This window comes from Centroberyx affinis, unplaced genomic scaffold (assembly GCF_046629955.1).
Source record: "Centroberyx affinis isolate AG114_WGS23_722 - 3 ecotype Tasmania unplaced genomic scaffold, CSIRO-AGI_Caff_v1 ptg001793l_1, whole genome shotgun sequence".
Classification (NCBI taxonomy): Eukaryota; Metazoa; Chordata; class Actinopteri; order Beryciformes; family Berycidae; genus Centroberyx; species Centroberyx affinis.
Genome location: NW_027280183.1, coordinates 102,756 through 122,969, shown reverse-complemented (window position 1 = coordinate 122,969; position 20,214 = coordinate 102,756). Strand labels below are relative to the sequence as shown.

The 20,214-nt window shown below is 38.1% G+C and overlaps 1 protein-coding gene across 1 annotated transcript; it reads left to right on the top strand.

Moving 5' to 3' along the window:
* Positions 1 to 11,357: 11,357 nt before the first annotated feature.
* Positions 11,358 to 18,354, top strand: rfk (riboflavin kinase). The gene is made up of 4 exons (XM_071529489.1): positions 11,358 to 11,841; positions 13,448 to 13,599; positions 14,557 to 14,659; positions 15,104 to 18,354. Exons 1-4 carry the CDS (start codon positions 11,760 to 11,762, stop codon positions 15,274 to 15,276), a joined length of 510 nt encoding a protein of 169 aa, XP_071385590.1. The 5' UTR covers positions 11,358 to 11,759; the 3' UTR covers positions 15,277 to 18,354.
* The last annotated feature ends 1,860 nt before the right edge of the window (positions 18,355 to 20,214 follow it).

The window sequence follows — 20,214 nt, the reverse complement described above, 5'->3', positions numbered from 1 at the left end:
TCTTCTATTCAACATCTACATGCTTCCACTGGCTCAGATTATGGAAAACAACAAAATATGTTACCATAATTATGCAGACGACACACAAATTTACATAACCATATCACCAGGGGACTATAATCCCATACAAGCGCTGAGTAAGTGCATTGAACAAATCAATGACTGGATGTGCCAGAATTTTCTTCAATTAAACAAAGATAAAACTGAAGTAATTGTTTTTGGAGCCAAGGAAGAACGATTAAAAGTCTTCAGTCGGTAATGTTAAAAACCACAAACCAGGCCAGAAATCTTGGTGTAGTCATGGACTCAGACCTGAATTTCAACAGCCACATTAAGACAATTACTAAGTCAGCCTATCACCTTAAGAATATATCAAGGATTAAAGGACTTATGTCTCAGCAGGATTTGGAAAAACTTGTCCATGCATTTATCTTCAGTAGACTCGACTACTGTAACAGTGTCTTTACAGGTCTCGATCAGACAAAAATCGATCAGACAGCTGCAGCTGATTCAGAACGCTGCTGCTCAAATCCTCACTAAGACCAAGAAAGTGGATCACATCACTCCAATTCTGAGGTCTTTACACTGGCTTCCTGTCTGTCAAAGAATTGATTTCAAAATACTACTGTTGGTTCATAAAGCACTGAATGGTTTAGGGTCAAAATACATTTCTGATCTTCTGCTACATTATGAACCATTCAGACCTCTCAGGTCGTCTGGGACAGGTCTTCTTTCTGTCCCCAGAGTCAAAACTAAACATGGAGAAGCAGCGTTCAGTTTTTATGCTCCACATATCTGGAACAAACTCCCAGAAAACTGCAGGTCTGCTGCAACTCTCAGTTCTTTTAAATCAAGGCTGAAGACTTTTCTGTTTGCAAAGGGGGTGGGACATGCAAGGCGTCTCGCAGGCCGCAGCCTCAAAGTCAACCACCATAGATAAGAACGGCGATCACACAGCAAAAAGGCCATGCCTACAAAGTGCGGTACAATTTCTATGAGCAGAACAATAGCTAATCCAACATTTTCTGTGGTTGCTTTGTCTGTGTTCTAATAATTGATGTGAAATTACCACACTTTCGAGGCATAGCCCGTTTGAAACGTCACGCCATTCTTATCTATGGCACCAAACGACAGGCGCAAGTTAGACATAATGTGGGGCTAATTCATAAAACTGCATAAAACTCGAAAATCTGCAACCCGGTAATATTACCTAATTCATAAATTTACCACAGCTGTGATGTCACAGAGCCACATTACTGCTGTGTTATCCTCAGCTGTAGCCCGGGTGACAGCCGGGTGACTGTCCACGCCTGTGTGTCAGTGCCGACATGTCAGAACGACAAAACCAAAATTCTCTCCCAGCAGAACTCCATATTTTAAGAGAAGAGGTGGCGGAAAACTCCAAATTGTTTGGAAAAAGCATGGTTACTGTAAGATAGCGTAAGAGGTTATGGGGAACATGTTAATGCAGTCTCTAATTGTGAAGAATTGTGAAGAAGAAAGCCTCTGCGTGGCAGCACATGTGCAACACCACAACTACCACAGGAAGGACAGATAATTGCAGAAGTAGCACATTGTGTATGCAGATATGAATTATACCTTTAACAAAAGTTTGAAAAAGTTAGACACTTTCCATTAAAAAATGTAATGACCGTACGATTTTTTTATGGTCATTCAAATTTTACATGGAGCCACCAAGATGTAACATGCAACATGTAACATCATTCATTATTAACCCCCCTCAGGGCCCCTTAGCTTGTCAGTGAACTGAGTGCGCAGCACGCTGGCGGCCACAGCACCTCTACAATTGAAACATGTCTAGCACAAAAAAGAAAGAAGAGAGTCGAAGAGACAAAAAGAGAGCAAGTAGCCTACAAGTGTTTGTCAAGTAAGATTCCCCTGCGGTCATGCACACTGATAAGACAGGTGTTTGGTGAATGTTTTGGGAAGAATTTGGGATGAAGCATAAGATGAAAACTAATGATTTATAGTTTACAGTTAGATTCTGTATTACTTCTCTTAACACAAATATGTTGCTGCAAGAGACATTAATGGCATTCTGTAATCACTTACAAATAAAGTGTCCCTCTGTTCTACATATTGACTGGCGAACCTCATTTATACATAATAAAATATATCAGAACTCGTCTCACACAACCTCTAGCTGGTCGAGAACATTCATAATAGCTGCTTACACCTCAAGTCAGTGATGCAAAAAATAATATTCGAAAAGGAAGAAAAGCTGGTACATCTCATGACGTCCTAAAATAAAAAAAATATATATTATGCAGTACTTCCAGAAAGCTTTCAAACATATTTCCTTGTGTTATAGCCTGATTTCAAAACGAATTAAACCACATAAGATTTAATTACATAAGATATCTCTGCCTTTCCTTTAGCATAAAATTGAGTATATTCCACAAGCATTTGTTTGCTTTGTCATTATGGGGTATTGTGTGTACATGGTTGAGAAGAAATACATCAATATTAAAATGTGTAATATTTCAAGGGTATGAATACTTTATGAAGGCTCAGTGTATGAGGTGAATGGAGGAAAAAAAAAAAGGTCTAAACTCCCCTGCTCCCATTTGCCTCGTCTATTACCACCAAATAAGCACAAGCACTGCAACTATTATTCATTCTTTGTCTTTTATTTGTGAGGCTCCTGTGTTACAGTAAGCACTAGGATGTTGACACAACACAGAGGTTTGTGAGGGCAACACATACATTCACTATGTCCACCTGTGACACTGGAATCACTGTTTGTAAAGTTATAAAGTTGTCCCATTGTCCAATCACATGTTCAACTTATATGTATGCGAACACATGAAAGTTGGGTCCACTCCATGTGCTGCAAGTTGCTTCTTTCTTCCTCTTCTAAATCCTTATCTTTCGGCTCCAAAAGATCCAAGAATCCTGAGTCCTCTGTGATCTGTTTGTCTGATCTGTCTCGACCATCCCACCCACATGACCCAGAAATGTTATAGTCCCTGCTGGAGAATGCCTTAATGTTTATAGTACTACATCTGAAAAACAGTCTCACTTAAATATTTTAGGCATGTTTTTGGATGTGAAGCAACTCATGGACCTCTAAAGTAACTCTCTCACTCACATCCTCACAGTTAGCCTATCTGGCCTCTAGTGGCTGTTAGGAGGAACGGTGTCTACAGAAAACACACTGAACCAGGATCATTCACTCGCCTCTTCTCTACAATACTGCTGAACTGTGTAGGGCTGCTTCGCATTTATGACTGGATCTATATGTATTTTTTTAATACCAGGACAAAGATCTTGATCTCATCCTTCTGGGGTCACAGATGGAGCAGTTTGCTCTGGTGCAATCTTCATGTCATTCCTCATTTTCCTGTTGTACCTTCAATGTTAAAATGTAGAAGTGTTGTTACTGGTTTGTTTTACACTTCATTTTTTGTGCACCTTTGTGAAATGATGGATAAATACAACTTTACATTTGGTGAAAAATGATTCTGTTTTGATGCACTTATTTGTTTTTGTGGCATGCGTTTGATATTTTTAGAGCGTTAGAAAATTTTGCAAGTGAAATATTTCAATCGAGTGATTCTGTTCAGAGGGTTGTGTTAACTTGTGTGTTTTGAAAAAGTGACTTGTTTAAAAAAAAAAAAAAAAAGTCTCGCAAGCAATAGGAAAATACTGTAAAACTATGTATATATTCAATGTATATATTCAAAGTAACTGCTCATTGTCGGAAATCAATTCTGTTCTCAAATCAATTCTCATCCATTCTTTCGTCTCTGCCGTCTTTCTCTTCTGTTTGCCTCCATTTCTCAACAACACCATCTTACTGCTGCTCTCTTTTATAGTTGATAATGGGCTGACTGTTGACTGGACAGTTGTGCACTTAACATTTGCACATGTGTAGTTGAGTTTTACTCATTTGTCATTGTTCTTGTCTGCTGTGACCAAATCATGTCAGTTTAGTTGGGTGGGACTTAACTGATGTATTGAGACTTGTGTTTACTTGTGTGCAAAAATGTGTTTGTTATTATTATGTTTTGTGAAAGCAACCGAAAATGACTAACAAAAATAATGTTTTGTTGATTGAGGTTCAAGTGTTGGCATTGTGGCCAACAGTTCATATGGAGTAAGCAATAGGAAAATACTGTAAATAAGTCCTCCGTTCTTACAGTAAGTATTACTTTGTTCTTTGGTTGAATTATCAACCAAAGAATATAAGAAATGTATATTATGTCTTTTTTTTTTTTTTTTTACAAACTTTCCATTACAAAACAGAATGTCACTTCTTTATAGAATGTACTACAGTATATAGGAACAAGTCGCAGAAATGATGCAGTAAAGGCTTCAGTGTGCTTTATTTTTGCCAGGGCTAATACAGTAAAATTGATGTAGTTTAGTTTAAAAAGTACTCAAACAAAATAACAATCACCACAGGTAATACTGTTCACTTGAATGTTGTATGTTAGGTTTTGAACTTCAATTCAACAGTTTTGAAAAGAGTATGTAAACATTTGCAAAAAATGGGCAGTAGATATACATACAGTTCTGCTGGTGGTTGAGTTTGAGTGAGAAATGACTTCAAGAATTTTGAAAAGTGTGGTCATTGAATGCATTTTGTGTCAAAGCAATGAAAAATCATTCACAGTTCGGTCCACATAGAGTGCTGCTGTGTTAACTGTGTGAACTCAGTATTGAGAAATGCTTGTAACTAATTGTAAAAAAAAAAAAAACTACACACTAGGTAAAGAGGTTAGCCACTGGTTCAACATACAATTTAGATCTGTAGACACTTTCTTCCTTGGCAGTTGAGGTGAATCCGTCCTTTCTGTAGAGGTGTGTCACTTCCAGCCCCAGTGTGGAGGTGCCTGCTGGTGGAGGTTGAATGGAGCCTGCAGGTAGACCATCTTGCCTCCATGGGACTAAGGACTGGAATACAAATTTTTTTTTTTTTAATTTTTAAAAAATAATCTCAGTGGAACATTCACTCTGACAGTTTGTATTGTTCCAATCAGTGATAGAGGAAGAACCTCCCATCACAGCAGATCCGCTTTTACTTTTACTTCCTTCAGCAATTTCCATTGTTGGCTTTGCATAGAGTGATAGAAGTATCCAAATCAGTGGTCAGACCAGTGAAATTGAACATTTTCATCAAGTTGTGTTTTTTTATTTTTCTTATATGCTTATATTTTGCATTTTAAGTTCCTCTGACATATTTCAACATAATTTGTGTAACATGTTTACCAATACTATTCAAAATGCTTGTTTTAAATTATTATATATTTCCTTAACTAAAGCACAATTGTATTACCTGAGAGTGTAATTGTTTTTTTATAACCACTTTTTTGATTGAAACTAAGCCATTTTGCAATGTGCCTAAGTATGTTCATGCAACTTCTAATAGAAATACAATCTACAAATAACATGACACTTGAATAAATGTTGTATTGCCTTAGTTGTCTTCTTTCTCTCATAATATTAAAATAGACTATCTGTAACAGAAGGTGCGGCAGCACTGTGATGGAAAAATGCAGCCAAAGCATAATTATAATTATGAGGACGACAGAGGAAATTTGTCCTTTTGCTGACACTGGCCTACTAGGCCCAGAGCCCAGACCCAGGCCCAGACCCAGGCCCAGATGTCAGTTCAAAGGGGGCTTTTAATTTAGTCAAAAGGGTCTTTTATCATATTACTCCCTTATGTAACAAGCAAACCTTGTTCTGTCATATGTCCTGTCATTTATGATGTATGTACTCCGGCGACAGATCATATTTCATACGTATGATCTATTTATCTTATTGTATGTTTGACCGTGTCTTGAACTCTTCATATGAATAGAGTTGGTTGTTTCTGAAGATGTAATAGGGGTAGGAAATGTATAAGAAGCAACTGAGAGAAGAGCAAGTTGCTCATTCAGCCTGAAACTTTGTTGAAGGTTGTCTGTGCCCGCTTGCAGGTGTGTCGTACGAATAAACCAGAAAGGAAACTCTCTGTCTTGTTTCTCAAGTCTCTTTATTTCAGAAACTCCCACCACAAGCACATTTGATCATGTTAGCAATAGAAGATAGACATTAACAAAGATAGAAATTACCAAAAATCTGTAGGTCACATTGGGACAGCTTGAATGGGAGAGGCAATGAGAGGGGAGAGGTAGAGAGGCAAAGGGAGAGGCAAATTACAGCAGACTTGAGAAACAAGGTTTATCCGGGCTTCATGCCAAGGCTGTTATGACAGGCTCAGTTGTCTATAAATGGTACCTACAGTACATCCTCATCAGGGTGTGGTACTGATTTTGTTGAACTGTTGTTAACCAAATAAAGTTATCCCTACTCTATCCTGTAAGACTGGCCCGGTGACTTGGAAAGTTCCATTCATGTGATGTGGCAGAGACACATATGTGGGACAACAAAGAATAACAATTGTGGGTTTCGTGATATGTTTCAACTTCAGTTGTGGACTCAGGAGATCAGACACTTAACACTGTATTTTTACAAAATAGGCATGGACAGGGTCAGACGAGACACAAATGCCCCTGCCCTTTTGTCCTAGGTGCACTTTTCAGAATGTTTTGTTGTTTTTTAATTGAGTGCAAGCATCAATTGGTACACAGGTTAAGGAAAGAGAAGCAGAAGCAGAACTGAACATAGATACAAAGAAAAAAGCCAGTGTTACAGAGGTTAAAATTTTAAAAATGAGTTGTACATATTTAAAATGACTTTTATGAAACCCTCATATTCCTTATAAGAAATGATTGCATCATACTTATTCTACTTACATCATATTATGAATTCATTATAAAGGGTTCTGTCACTGTTTAAAAACTTGGTTACAGGTATAATGTTGTTGTTAAACAAATTAGTATGAACTGAAGATTTGTTTTTGCATCTGATGTCATGGTTGTTCCAGATGTAACATTTGTATGGAGAGAAATTGCTTATAGAGTAGTTCCCAACATGATAAGGCTTGTTTGTGAAAAGATGCTAATTTAAACGGATGTCTATCCACTTAGATGGGGCAAGGAAGTAAAAATGTGAGGTCTCCCTCCAAGTTTCTTCAAAATAAACTTGAGATACCACATTTGAGTTTAAAATGTTGACCTTTGATTATAGTGCCCCCATTAGGCCAATCATTGTATTTTTTTAATACTGGAACACACTGCAAAGATGCATCATCCCTCCAAGGTTTGTCAAAATCAGAACAGTGGTGTCAGGAGATAATACTAATGTAAGCCAAAACCTCGCACAACCAAATGCATCAGTGGGGCTTAATACCATCAGCAACTACAATAAATACCATACCAACACACCAACTCAACTTTTAATAGAAGAAGCCAAGTCAAGCTCCCACATATCTTTGTCATGCAGGCACATGCCTTACCTCTCTTCAAGAGTTCACATCAGTCAGCAGTGAGCATTTAAGGCCACATGAGTGTTTTCCTCTCCATAAAATCATAAGACCCTTGCCTCCTTCTCTTATCTCTTATCTTCTTTTCTGAAATAAACAAGCAGGACCAGGTCAGCCTGGCAGAGGAGATTGTAGGTGGAATGCATTTAATTTCCCATCAGTCTGAAAGTAATCGTGCAAGACCAGTGCCAGATAAGCATTGGAAATATAATATAGCCATGTTTTAGATAGATAGATTTATTTGACAATCTTAAAATACACATAATACTGCTTTACCTGAAGACAGTTATCACATACACTTACAAACTGTCGAGGATTAAATGACACAATAAAGCCCACAGGCTTATTTCCATTGTGATCCTCTAAGGGGGGGGTACTGGAAGTTTATTCCATTCAATTGCAGCTGAGTATAAAAAGGTATTTTTGCCCATTGAACTCTTGAATATAAAAAGAATCAAATCTGTATCTGTTGAGCTGCCTCTTGTTGTATAGTTGTGAATGTCTCTGAAGCGATTAAAGTAGTTGGACAGATATTTGAGGACCTCATTATGAACAATTTTATGGGTAAGTCCCAATTTGATTTGTATGACTCTTTTTTCAACTGGAAGCCAATTAAGTTGTTGAAAATATGCTGCATCAAGATGTGTACGGGGAGGTAACTTTAACACAACCCTGATTAACTTGTTTTGGGCAGTCTGAAGTTTATTTTTGATACGCTGTGATGTACTATTAAACCAGGAGGTGGCAGCATAGTCAAAGTGGCATTGAACTAATGCTCCAGTCTTTAGTGTTGCTCTATCCAAAAACCCAGATTTTCTTGCCAAGAATTTAGTCTTTTGGCAGATTTTAGTGAGGGCTTTCATAGCCATGGCCTCCCCTGATAGATGTTTATCTAATGTACATCCTAAATAGTTACACTATATCCTTAGCTAAAATAACAGTCTCGCCTACCTTTACCTTCATCTCTGGGGTCTTTCCTAGTTTAATTCTGGATGCAAATAGGATGGCTTCTGTTTTCCCTTGGTGAAGAGACAGCTTGTTATCAGACAGCCAAGTCCCAACATTTTGAAGCTCCTCACTCTTTTCCACAACTGCTAAATCTTTATGAGACACAAGAATAGCTGAATCATCCGCATAGAGAAAAGGGTCAGATGAACAGGTAAAAAAAGAGTGGCCCTAGGACACTCCCTTGAGGGACCCCATGACTGATAGTTATAGCTTTGGAAAATGTCCCATTGACATCCACAATCTGTGTCCTTCCAGAGTGGTAAGAATTGACCCATTTTATGGCCAATTTGTTAAACCCCATGGCCTTTAGCTTATACAGCAGGATACCATGATCTACAGCATCAAAGGCCTTTTGAAGGTCTAACATGACCATTCCACAGAAATTGCCTGCATCAACCTCCTTTCTGATGCGGTCTGTTAAATATAAAAGGTAGGTTTCGGTGGAATGGGATTTTCTGAAACCTGACTGTAGTTCAAATAATATGTTGTGACTCAATAAATATATTATAAATAAAAAAATATTTATCTGTTCATGTATGATCTTTTCAATGACCTTGGAAAGAACACTTAAAATTGAAACTGGTCTATAATTTCTTTTCTCAAACTTATTACCCTTCTTATAGAGAGGAATGACTCTTGTCATGACTGCTTGTTTGCTATATCCTAACTGTTTTAGAGATTTCCACAGTTTACGTAAGTCATTTCTGTGTTCAATTACTTTTTCACAAAAAAAAGATTTTTTGGCAGTCTTTATCTCCCTGTTCACTTCATTTCTTAATCCCTTATATTGCATAAAACTGGACTCATCCCTGGTTTTCTTAAAATGTGCAAAGTTTAAATTTCTTAACCTGATCAACTTTAAAATTTCATCCGTTACCCAAGGCTCTGTCCTCTGTTTGATTCTGATAATCTTAATCGGAGTCATCTTATCTACATCTCTCTGTTACCATTCCTTTGTGCTCCTTTGTCTATTCACAAGAAGAATGTTGCATATTGCTTGACAGCTGTCAGTGTGAAACCATACGTGACAGCTATACAAATGGGACAGGGTCTGTTTGTACCTATGATTTCAGAACAGAAACCGCCATTACTGTAGTTTCTGGAAACTGGAAATGGATACTGTCTTGTTTAAAAAAAACACTACTTTGTTAGGTTCCTAGTTGATACTTTAAATTTGTTAAATTTGATGAAATGCATTTCAATTTATACCTTTCATTTTTAGAGTAATTACATATTAATCTTGGTGAGACATCGGTAGGCGTCTTAGCCAGCTGAGCCACCATGACAGTCCAGAAGTTACCCATTTAGAGACTTTTGCCCCTGCCCCTTCCAGAGCCTGTGCACGGCACTGATCCATAGGGCAAGATTTTCAGAAAAAAGGGCAAAGAGATGATGAAGAGTATACTGACTGACAGAAGTGGGACGAGGAGCATTAAGTCATATTTATCTAAATATTGTCAAGTTCATCTCACGCCTCATCTCAAATAAGGAGCTAATGATGAATTTGGCTTTACATTTGGCATTTCATTTTTACATAATCCAATTGTTTTTTTATTAATAATTCTGCCATAGTATTTATAAAATATTAACATGACATATACATGTCTTATTTGATACATCACCTTTCTCATCTGTTTGTTATTAGGGAGCAGAAGAAAAAGGAAGACAGGGAAAATCTGAATGAAAGAGCAGAGAAACAGTTGATGACAAAATGATCAAGAGACAGAAACAACAGTGATTATGTCAAGTGCAAGAAACCCAGATGCTTGAAAAGTGTGCCAAAGTTGTCTATGTGTCAGTTCTATACATAAATTAATACATTTGCTCCTGAATCATAGAACATGAGTCAAGGAATGAAAACATTAAAAGCTGTGGATTCTATTGTGTCATTTGTATTAAAAGCAGTTTTGAAAAAGGCATCTGCACACTCAACATCTGTGCAAAAATAATTTATTAAAAACAGTTTTACTGTTTTTAAGTTGTCAACATGAAGCTAATCTTAACAATTTAGCTATTCTTTTGGGTAGTCGAATCTATAACAATGCTATTTTATAGTTATTTTATAAAGATGATCAAATGTTTTAAATATAAAATATTGATCTGAAAAGTAACTAGTAACTATAGCTGTGAAATAAATGTAATGGAGTAAAAAGTACAATATTTCCCTCTAAAATGTAGTGGAGTATAAGTACTATAACAACAACAGTATCTATAACAATGCTATTTTATAGTTATTTTATAAAGATGATCAAATGTTTTAAATATAAAATATTGATCTGAAAAGTAACTAGTAACTATAGCTGTGAAATAAATGTAATGGAGTAAAAAGTACAATATTTCCCTCTAAAATGTAGTGGAGTATAAGTACAAAGTAGCATAAAATGGAAATACTCAAGTAAAGTACAAGTACCTCAAAATTGTACTTAAGTACAGTACTTGAGTAAATGTACTTAGTTACTTTCCACCACTGATTGCTGCATTGCCATTGCTAAACAATAGGAAAGGAGTGAGCTATTTGGGGAATTGGCTAAACTCTACCTTATTAAAACCTACTCACTAAAGACACTACTGTGTGAAAGCAAACATCAAGGACTGATCGTTAGGAAGATAATAAAATGTATCCTCTCTCCTTCCCTCTTTATCCCAGGATGTAGGACAGGCCTAATTGGTATGAAAATAGGTAATTCTCATTTCATCCGGGCGATGGCAGCAATGCGCTAATATCGTCTAGTCTGCCGGGAAATGTAAAAAACACACACACACACACACACACACACACACACACACACACACACACACACACACACACACACACACACACACACACACACACACACACACAGCACTTGAAGGCACCCTCTGGTCACGCGGTCCATGACGTCATACAGACGCGTTGCCGCTGCTTTTTACGTACAACACACATGCACTTATCATCTGCTCTCCATAACTAAAGGAAGACTGAATTTCGCCATCATACCGCGAGTGGACCTAAGTGACAGCTGGAGGTTGTCAGCTTTTGTTTACTGTACAACAGACTCTTGGTAGAGACTTGGTGGAGACCCAGGAACAAGCTAACATTACCTGGGACAGGAAGCTTAGGTAGCGTAGCTGGCGAACTTTGACCATTCGCTACGGAATAAAGCTAAGCTAACTCAAGCTAGGTGGAGCTATAGCTAAACACAAGGGCGAACTGTGATCTCTACACCGGTTAGAGCTCTCTGTAGCTGGGTGAGCAGGAGCTATACCCGACAGTTAGTGCTGGCAGGTTTGACAGTCCCGATCGGCTTGTCGTTCGAGGTCATTCTGGTGTGTGTTGATTAAAGGTAAAGCTAGTAACGTTAGTGATAAAGAAGACATGAAGAGTCTTCCGTACTTCTGCCGGGGAGAGGTCATTCGAGGATTCGGGAGAGGAAGCAAAGAACTGGGAATTCCCACTGGTGAGTCTAATCACAAATAATTAATTTATATGGGATTTTCAATAACCTACGTAGGCCATTCCAACTGCTAGATATCAGTTATTGCTTGTTAAGGTTAACTAACGTTTACGTTAGATAACATTGGCATTAGGCTGGTAATGTTATGACCATACAGACAGACTTAACACAGTTCAGAGGATGACTAAAACCTGCTAGGTCATCCTTGGTATGGGCACAGCTGTTCGGTAGTCTATCTGGAAGAATATTACAATTTGTGCCCGGTACGGACGTGATGTATTGATGACGTCGACACGTTTACGCAACGAGAGCTTCCCCGTTCTTCGACTGCGGCAAGTAACGAAACTTGGCAGATTTATGAAACCCCGATAACAGTCTGAAATGATGAGATACTCCCGGAAATTGGCAGTAGTAACGTCACGTCTCAATCTCAACGAGCGGCCGAAATTACACGTAACGCTAGGCTAAATAACAAACATTTCGTATTCATCCCCTGATTGCAGCAAAAGAAGCTCGTCACCTAAAGTATCAGCTTGTCACGTTTCTAGAAATGCAAGCCTCAACCATGTATGTTGTAAGTCTAATCATGTCATTACTTTTTTTATTACGCTGTCCTGCGACCTTTACCCTCATGCGTCCCTTGGTAGGGCGGTCAGGCCTCTGTAACACCATTTCGGCCGTGGAATCTAAAAACTATTGATTGAAATCAATATAGTGCTACCCCCTGCTGTCGAGTATTTTAAAGCTGCAGTATCAGTATTTGGCCCTTCAGGGCTGTGATGTCAAATTAATCTCTCCACACAATAATTTGTGGTTTAAAGGGAGTATAGAATATTTGAATGCAGTTAAGTCAGACTTTAGGAGTGATTTTGACATGCTTCACTAACCACACAAACACCATGGTGACATAAGATCCAAAAAAGGTAAAGCCTACTTGTACTAAATAATTGTCAAGTCACATACAGTCACATACAGTCAATTTTATATGTTACATTTCAGCCCTTGGTTCTCTGTCAAAAAGTTTGAGCAGCCCATAGTTTAAGACGGAGACCTTTTTATAATGTTGTACAATAATGTTTTGTTGTATAATAATGTACTATAAAAGTACTGTAAATCATGCAGGGTTAGAGCAGAACCTTCACGGAAATCCCTTATAAAGATTAAGAAGCTTGCTTTATCCCAGGGAGGGAAAATAAATAGAAATAAATGAATTCTTAAGAAAATAATGAGATTTTTACATAGCATTTTCATTTTCTAACCATGCATGACCTCAAGGACGTGAGGCCTTGAATTTTGTTCAGGAAAGACACACCCACCATTTGAAAAACAATGGAACTAAGGATTTTTTTAAGATCAGGTCACAAGTTCTCAAAATAGTGTTCTGGCCTGAAACTCTTCAACACGATTCTGTCTGAATTCTCCCATCTCCTCTCCTTCTTCTGTCTTTTTAGTGAAATGTGTTTGTATAGTACATTTTGGGGCAGCAGGTTTAGTAAGTGTCCTTCAGGTAGACACTGAATCCCATCAGTACCACAGGTGCTGTTCTCTAGCTGACATTGCACTCTTTCTTTCTTTCTTTCTTTCTTTCCTCCTTGCCCCCCATTTCCAGCCAACTTCCCAGACTCGGTGGTGGAACATCTTCCAGCAGATATCAGTACGGGGATCTACTATGGCTGGGCCTGCGTGGATAATGGGGACATTTACAAAATGGTGATGAGCATCGGCTGGAACCCTTACTACAAAAATACCAAGAAGTCCATGGTCAGTTTGAAAAAGACTCATTGTAATCATTGTCATAGTTTGGCTCATTTTAAACTTCTTTTTTGTACATAAAGGATAAATACTTTTATATGCTGCCTTCTACATTATTCCTCTTTGTCTTCAGGAAAATGAAACACAGGGAACACAGTTTTCCCATCATTTCTGTTATTTCTATCATGATTCAGGGAAAGTAGATAAAACCTGAGAGGCCATGTATATACCACAAGGCAGGTCATATAAATAGGACTCAGGTTCATTTCCTTATCTTATCATTGTATTAACTAATAGGGAACTTGTTACTGAAAATAGAATGCTTCTATGGTTAGGCATTTATTTGTAGGTAGCTGATCCAAGGTGTTCCCTGGCCTTGAGAGAGGTTTAGGTGCTAACTTTGCCAAGGGGTTGGGTGTCACACAGAAATGGTGGTTTGAGACTATTCTGTCCTACCTACCATTATTTATTAGCAAGCATGAGGCATGGGATCCCATTCAGAAGTCCCATGATGGGGGAAAAAAAACCACACAATATTGAGCATGACATTTTTAGGGGCTGGGAAAAACACCCGGGTCGGTCACGCAAGAGTTTTATAGGCAGGGAAAAACCCTTATATTTCCTCAAAGTTAAATTTCTATTCCATTGTCTTCTTTTCTGTGCTGCCACCAATTTGCAAAAGTTCATATATAATCAAGGACTACATCTGTTTAAACAAACTCTTCAGACACTAATGTTATATCCTTGATCAGATTAAGATGCACATTCTCTGTATCCAATTATGGTGGCCATTTCGCCGCAGCTATATAGCACCCCTCCTTGTCATTTTATTTTTCATTAAAATGGGGATGCAAAATGGTGAAGCTGAACGCAACCCATTCTAACACCTTCTGGTTTAATAGCATTAAAGTACATAAAAATAGAGAAAAATACATTGGTAGATTAAAAAAAAAACTGTGTTTGCAGGAGACTCATGTGATCCACACGTTCAAAGAGGATTTTTACGGGCAGATTCTCAGTGTCGTTATGGTGGGCTACATCCGTCCAGAAAGAAGCTACGACTCACTTGGTAAGACGCCACACACACATACACACACATACACACACACACACACACAAACACACACACACACACACACACACACACACACACACACACACAAACCAAGGTTCCCATCTTTGTGTGGGTGGTCTGATAGCAGTTTCCCAGATACAAGTTTACCCATACCTCCAGATTTAACCCACTCTTTTCTCTTTCCTCACCTCTTGCTCTTTCCTCCCTCAATCTCTCCCTCCTTCTCTTCATCCCTTCTTCTCTTTGCACCTCTGTCTCATTCTCATTCAACCTCTTTTCCTTCCCTCTCCCTCATTGCTCTCCCTCTCTTGCTCACTCCCTCCCTCCCTCCCTCCCTCCCCTTCTTTCTGCATCCTTTCTTCCCTCTCTCATTCCTTCCCTCCCTCTGTACCCCTTCTCCCGATTCCTCTCTCCGTGTCTCCACCTCCATCTCAACAGAAGCCCTAATTGCGGCCATCAACAACGACATCGAGGAGGCCAAGGCGAAGCTGGAGCTCCCGGAGCATCTCAAGCTGAGAGAGGACAACTTCTTCACCACAGCGCCCAGCACGTCATCGACAGCCCCCGCCGCCACGACACCGACGTCACAGACAATCATGAACGGTCACTGACAGAGAGGACTTTGCACACGCACGCATACATACACACACACACACACACACACACACACACACACACACATATGTAAAAAAAACAACACAGAAGATACAATGTACATAGAGGTGCGTGCACACATACACACTAAAACGCACAGCCTCATTCTGAGATCTCATCTCTTAGCTGTAGTCTGGACCATAAATGGACATATTCATCACCAACCATGCTATTTTTTGATTGTTTTTGTATTTTTTTTTTTCTTTTTTCCTAAATTTTGTCAGTGTGTCTTGTTCTGTGGGCCGGTTTAACTGGCTTGAGGAGGCGTTCCACTTCCTGTATGGGTTCACTGCAGATAACAAACCGCTTCATGACTTCATGGATGATGTTCATTTTCATAAAGTCACGCCAAGTTAACTGATCCAGTAGCGTAATTGTGTGTGGTGTGATGCTCTTGGGTCACACTGTTCCAGTTTCCATGTTTCCTGAAATTTCTGTATCTACAAATTCTCACTCTAATTTACAAAACCACAAAACCATATAGGCAGTGATTGGAGTATGAAGACAGTTCTTTACATATCCGTCATACGCCTTTAAGTCTACTGTATTGAAATTTGTCTCAGTTATGTGTGAAAGTGCCTGCGAGTACAGTTTATGGAAGAAAGTGAAGAACACAAACATACAAGAAATTCTGTGATTTATATTTTGTATTTCCAGTGGTCAATGGCAGGGACAGACCATAAACACTCAACTCTGCTGTGTGCTGATTACCTCTGCTGCGGCTTTGCTCTTTTACTCCTGACTTCTGTCTCTGTGAACGCTATCTAGCCAAGGTCAAATACGTTACTTATTCAGTGCTTTCTGTACAGATTTGTTTTGGCGTCAGATGGTCGGGAGAAAGGTTAAGTCTGGGCATTATTGTTTATACCACAAACCCAGGTTGCATGTTTGTTGTCTTAATGCAACAGTGTGGCTAAAACACAAGACGTCTGTTTGAAGACAGGGAGATATTTGATGATGAGCTGAAGGGTTACGGTTAATTCTGAGAAGTCTCCTTGTTTTCTCCTAATGTTTCCCTCTCAAGAGGATGAACATAACCAAGGAAACTAATTTGAAATATATCCATTTCCTTCCAGTAGGAAGGACCAGTCACAAACCCTGGTCTGTTTTATCACTGCCCTTAAAAATGAATGATCCCTTTATTATGGATCATAAATTAGGTTTGGGTGCATTATGGAAAAAATGGTCCATGCGGTCCATCCATAGACCCAAATTACTTCATAACCAACAGGATGGTTATTCAATTTGTGAAATGCAGACTAATAACAGAAATTGTGAAACTACCAACGTTTGAATCGTCTGGATTTGTCTTGCTCCCTATCAGCCTATTAGATGTGTAATTGTGGTTGAAATATTGATGAACTGAAGAACACCAATTCTGGAAAAAAAACAAGTCTGTGAATGTCAGATGTCAATGTGATAATCGCTTAATGACTTTAGTCATTTATCAAGTAAAAATACCAGGCATTTGTTACAGACTCACACATGCTAAGATCTGCTTGCTTTTCTCTTTTTCATATCATTATAAAATGAATACTTTAGGGGGTTTTTTGGCTGCTGGTCAGACTAAGTAAGCAATTTGAAGACATCACTTTGGGATCTGGTAACTTGTGATGGGCATTTGTCATTATTTTGAATTTTTACAGATTAAATGATGAATCAAAATAATCACTAGAATTATGAAAATAATGGTTAGTTGCAGCCTTATGAGCATAGTTTCTGTGGATTGTGTCTGCCATCCTTGGACTACCTTATGGTTAGGTACATCATTTAACAGCTCATCAAGTCATTAATTTCATGGAGTGTTAAAAAGTTTGTTTCAACTGATGTGGTCATAACCCTGGAGGATACGCAACTAGTGCTCAAGTTTCCTGTTATTCTCTGTACATCTTGTTATTAGGCCTCTGTGTGTGTGTGTGTGTGTGTGTGCACCTGTCCCATTTTTACGAAGACAGAAACTGTTTAGAAGAGAATATGCATAATTCTTTGAGCGCCTGTAAATAATTATTTCAAATTAATTATATGAGTCAAGATATGTAATTTGGGATGTCACAGTCTATATTGTATTTTAGTTTATATGGATTAAAGAGTGTTATTTTGTTTAGGGAGCAAAACAAATATGACTGCGTTTTATGAATGTTGACAGTTATTTTTGAACAGATGCTAGCTACATTCCCCTTCCCTTCCCAGGAATAGAATAGCTCTTTTTTTTATAGGTTTTGAGATGGCACCTTTCCTTTCTCAATCTGGTATTTATCAAGGCTACACAAGTTCCCTATATTCCCTCTCAAAGCAGTTTAGTTTAGTGACTTTATTATCCCTAACAGGGAAATCAATTTACAATATTGAAAAGGTGTACAGAAATCTCAAAATTGTGTGTATCACATACATTACAATCAGGCCAACAAAAATATAAAACAACCAATACAGGAAGCGGTACTTTTGATTCATTGTGTTGACTGATAACTGATCCACTACTATATAAAGTAGATTTTTTTTAATGTGTTGAATGCTATGTGATACATGATTCTCATCCTCTAAAAACAATCTTTAAAAACCTTTGAATAGTCTCTCTGTAACTCTAATGTGCTGCTTTGTCAAACCGAGCTTCAAACTATTTTTTTGCTAATCTAGTGACACATTGGAAAGGGACTTTAAAGGGGAAGTATTCATTAAAGAAGCATTTCAACATTACTGAAACAGGGTCAAATGTATCTTCCGGGCTTGTGTGTGGTTATCATTTGTTGTGGTTATCATTTGTTCTGGTTATCATTTGTTCTGGTTATCATTTGTTCTGGTTAACTCCAGGAACCTGGGTTACTGCTGGTAGAGTGAAAAGTTCAGTGCCGCTTTCATGTATTCATTTCTCTGTTTTCATTGAAATTAATAAAATAATCTAATCAAAATACAATTATATTAAATTATGAAAGTATGAAAACCATAAAAAAAAAAAAAGACTGGGCATTGTGTTCCTCTCCATGACCAAAGATTTCAAGGTTTAAATCATTTTAAATAAATATATTTTTTTATACAGAGTTCATGTGACATTCAAGTCAGCAACACCTTGGCAACACAATATACAATGCCTGTTTGTTTTAATCACTATCCCATTTCCAGTCTTTTTTTTCTGTAATAATACCAGACTCAAATCTTGAATTAGTTACACAATGCCAAGTCATCCACTGACTTGCAGTTTCACTGTAAGCAGATGTAACACGAGTCTGTGTCTCGGTGTATTTTGGCTTGACAGATATTGGGACGCTGGCATTACTGACTGAATTTTTGTATTGTCCTAATATTGGCATTAGCCCATATCCACAGACACTGTCAGTGCACAAAGCAATATCCCACTTAGTTTTAACATGGGGGTTATTCAGTACTTGACCGCCACGAAAACCATAAGATAAACTGCTCACCAAGATCAGATGCAGTGGGGATGAGTTTGTAGCGTTTTAATGAGGCCATGAAAATAGCCTGAACATATATTTAACACGTTGGTGAACAGATTCAACAACAGATCCCGCTTTTAAGCTAACAAAGCTGTCCTGGGTCCGTCGTCAAATGGTATCACTCTCGGCTATTATGCCGAAATTACATATCACAAAAAGTCTAAAAAGGTACATTAATCTATAATTTTGCTCCTTCAGTATCCATAACTTTAACATCAGGCTTTAGTTGGTTTTTTTTATGATTACTTTTTGGGCATTTTTGCCTTTATTTGACAGTTCAAAGTAGAGACAGACAGGGCAGATTGGGAGAAAGAGGGGCATGACATGTGTGGTCCTGGGTTGGATTTGAGCCCAGAACGTTGCATCAGGCTTCAGTGGCTATCTGTTTGCTCCCATTCATGTTTTCTGTAAATGCATTACTGTGACGGCCATGCAGGCAGAGGGGAAGTGGGTGTTGTCTGCTCTGTCGTAACTGAATCAACAATGAGAAACCTGCAGATTCCCAGAAATGGGAGGTTTTTCTAATCTGATGTTACTATAGTATGACTGATAATGCATCTGGTCAGAGAATCATCTTTAAATATCGTTTTACCATAGGTGAGTGTTTGTTGACTAAATGTCCATAGTCAAAGTTGTCACGACCACAAAAGGCTATTTTTGCACTTAGTTTTAAGCCTAAGGTAAGGGTGAACATTACTATACGTCTACAACACAAATTCCAATGTGTGTGTGTGTGTGTGTGTGTGTGTGTGTGTGTGTGTGTGTGATTTTTATGTGAGAAGGAGAGACCACAGCAGATGTCCCTGATTCAGCGTTGTGTCTAACATGAAATGCAGTCTGTTCTGCTTTGGGTTTCAGTGTGAAGGTTTTATTTGGAAAAACATACTTTACCTTGATGCAGCTCCTGCGGATGCTCTCTTCATTACATTGATATGGCTTAAAGGGACACAATAATAATAATCATCTTTATTTATATAACACTTTGATAATAAATTTGCATGTAACACTGGAAGGCCTTAATTTTGCAACATTTCCAACGAGAACACTGCATTTTAACCCATGCAATATTTACATTGTCTTGCTGTCATCCTTGGACCGGTATTTTTGTTCATTGGGAAAAGAACATTTTTACTCTGCATGTACACAGCAATGAAAATGTGATACTTACAATAACCCTTAGTGATACAGATGAGGGGCCAAATTAGTAAAGAAAGCACTTGGATGGGTATTTTCTTAAAATGGGCTAATGCATTATTCATACAAGTGAACTGTACTCATATTAAGTTTGATTTATGTGTTTGTTTTTTAGTTTTTTAATTTACGATTTCAATCTTGCGTGACTGTCATCACAAACCAACTCCAATTTGAACACGTCAGTAAGCATAACAATTATGTTGTGAACAACTACTGACCTGCAAAAAACAGGGTGTGTAGTGTTGCTTTGCA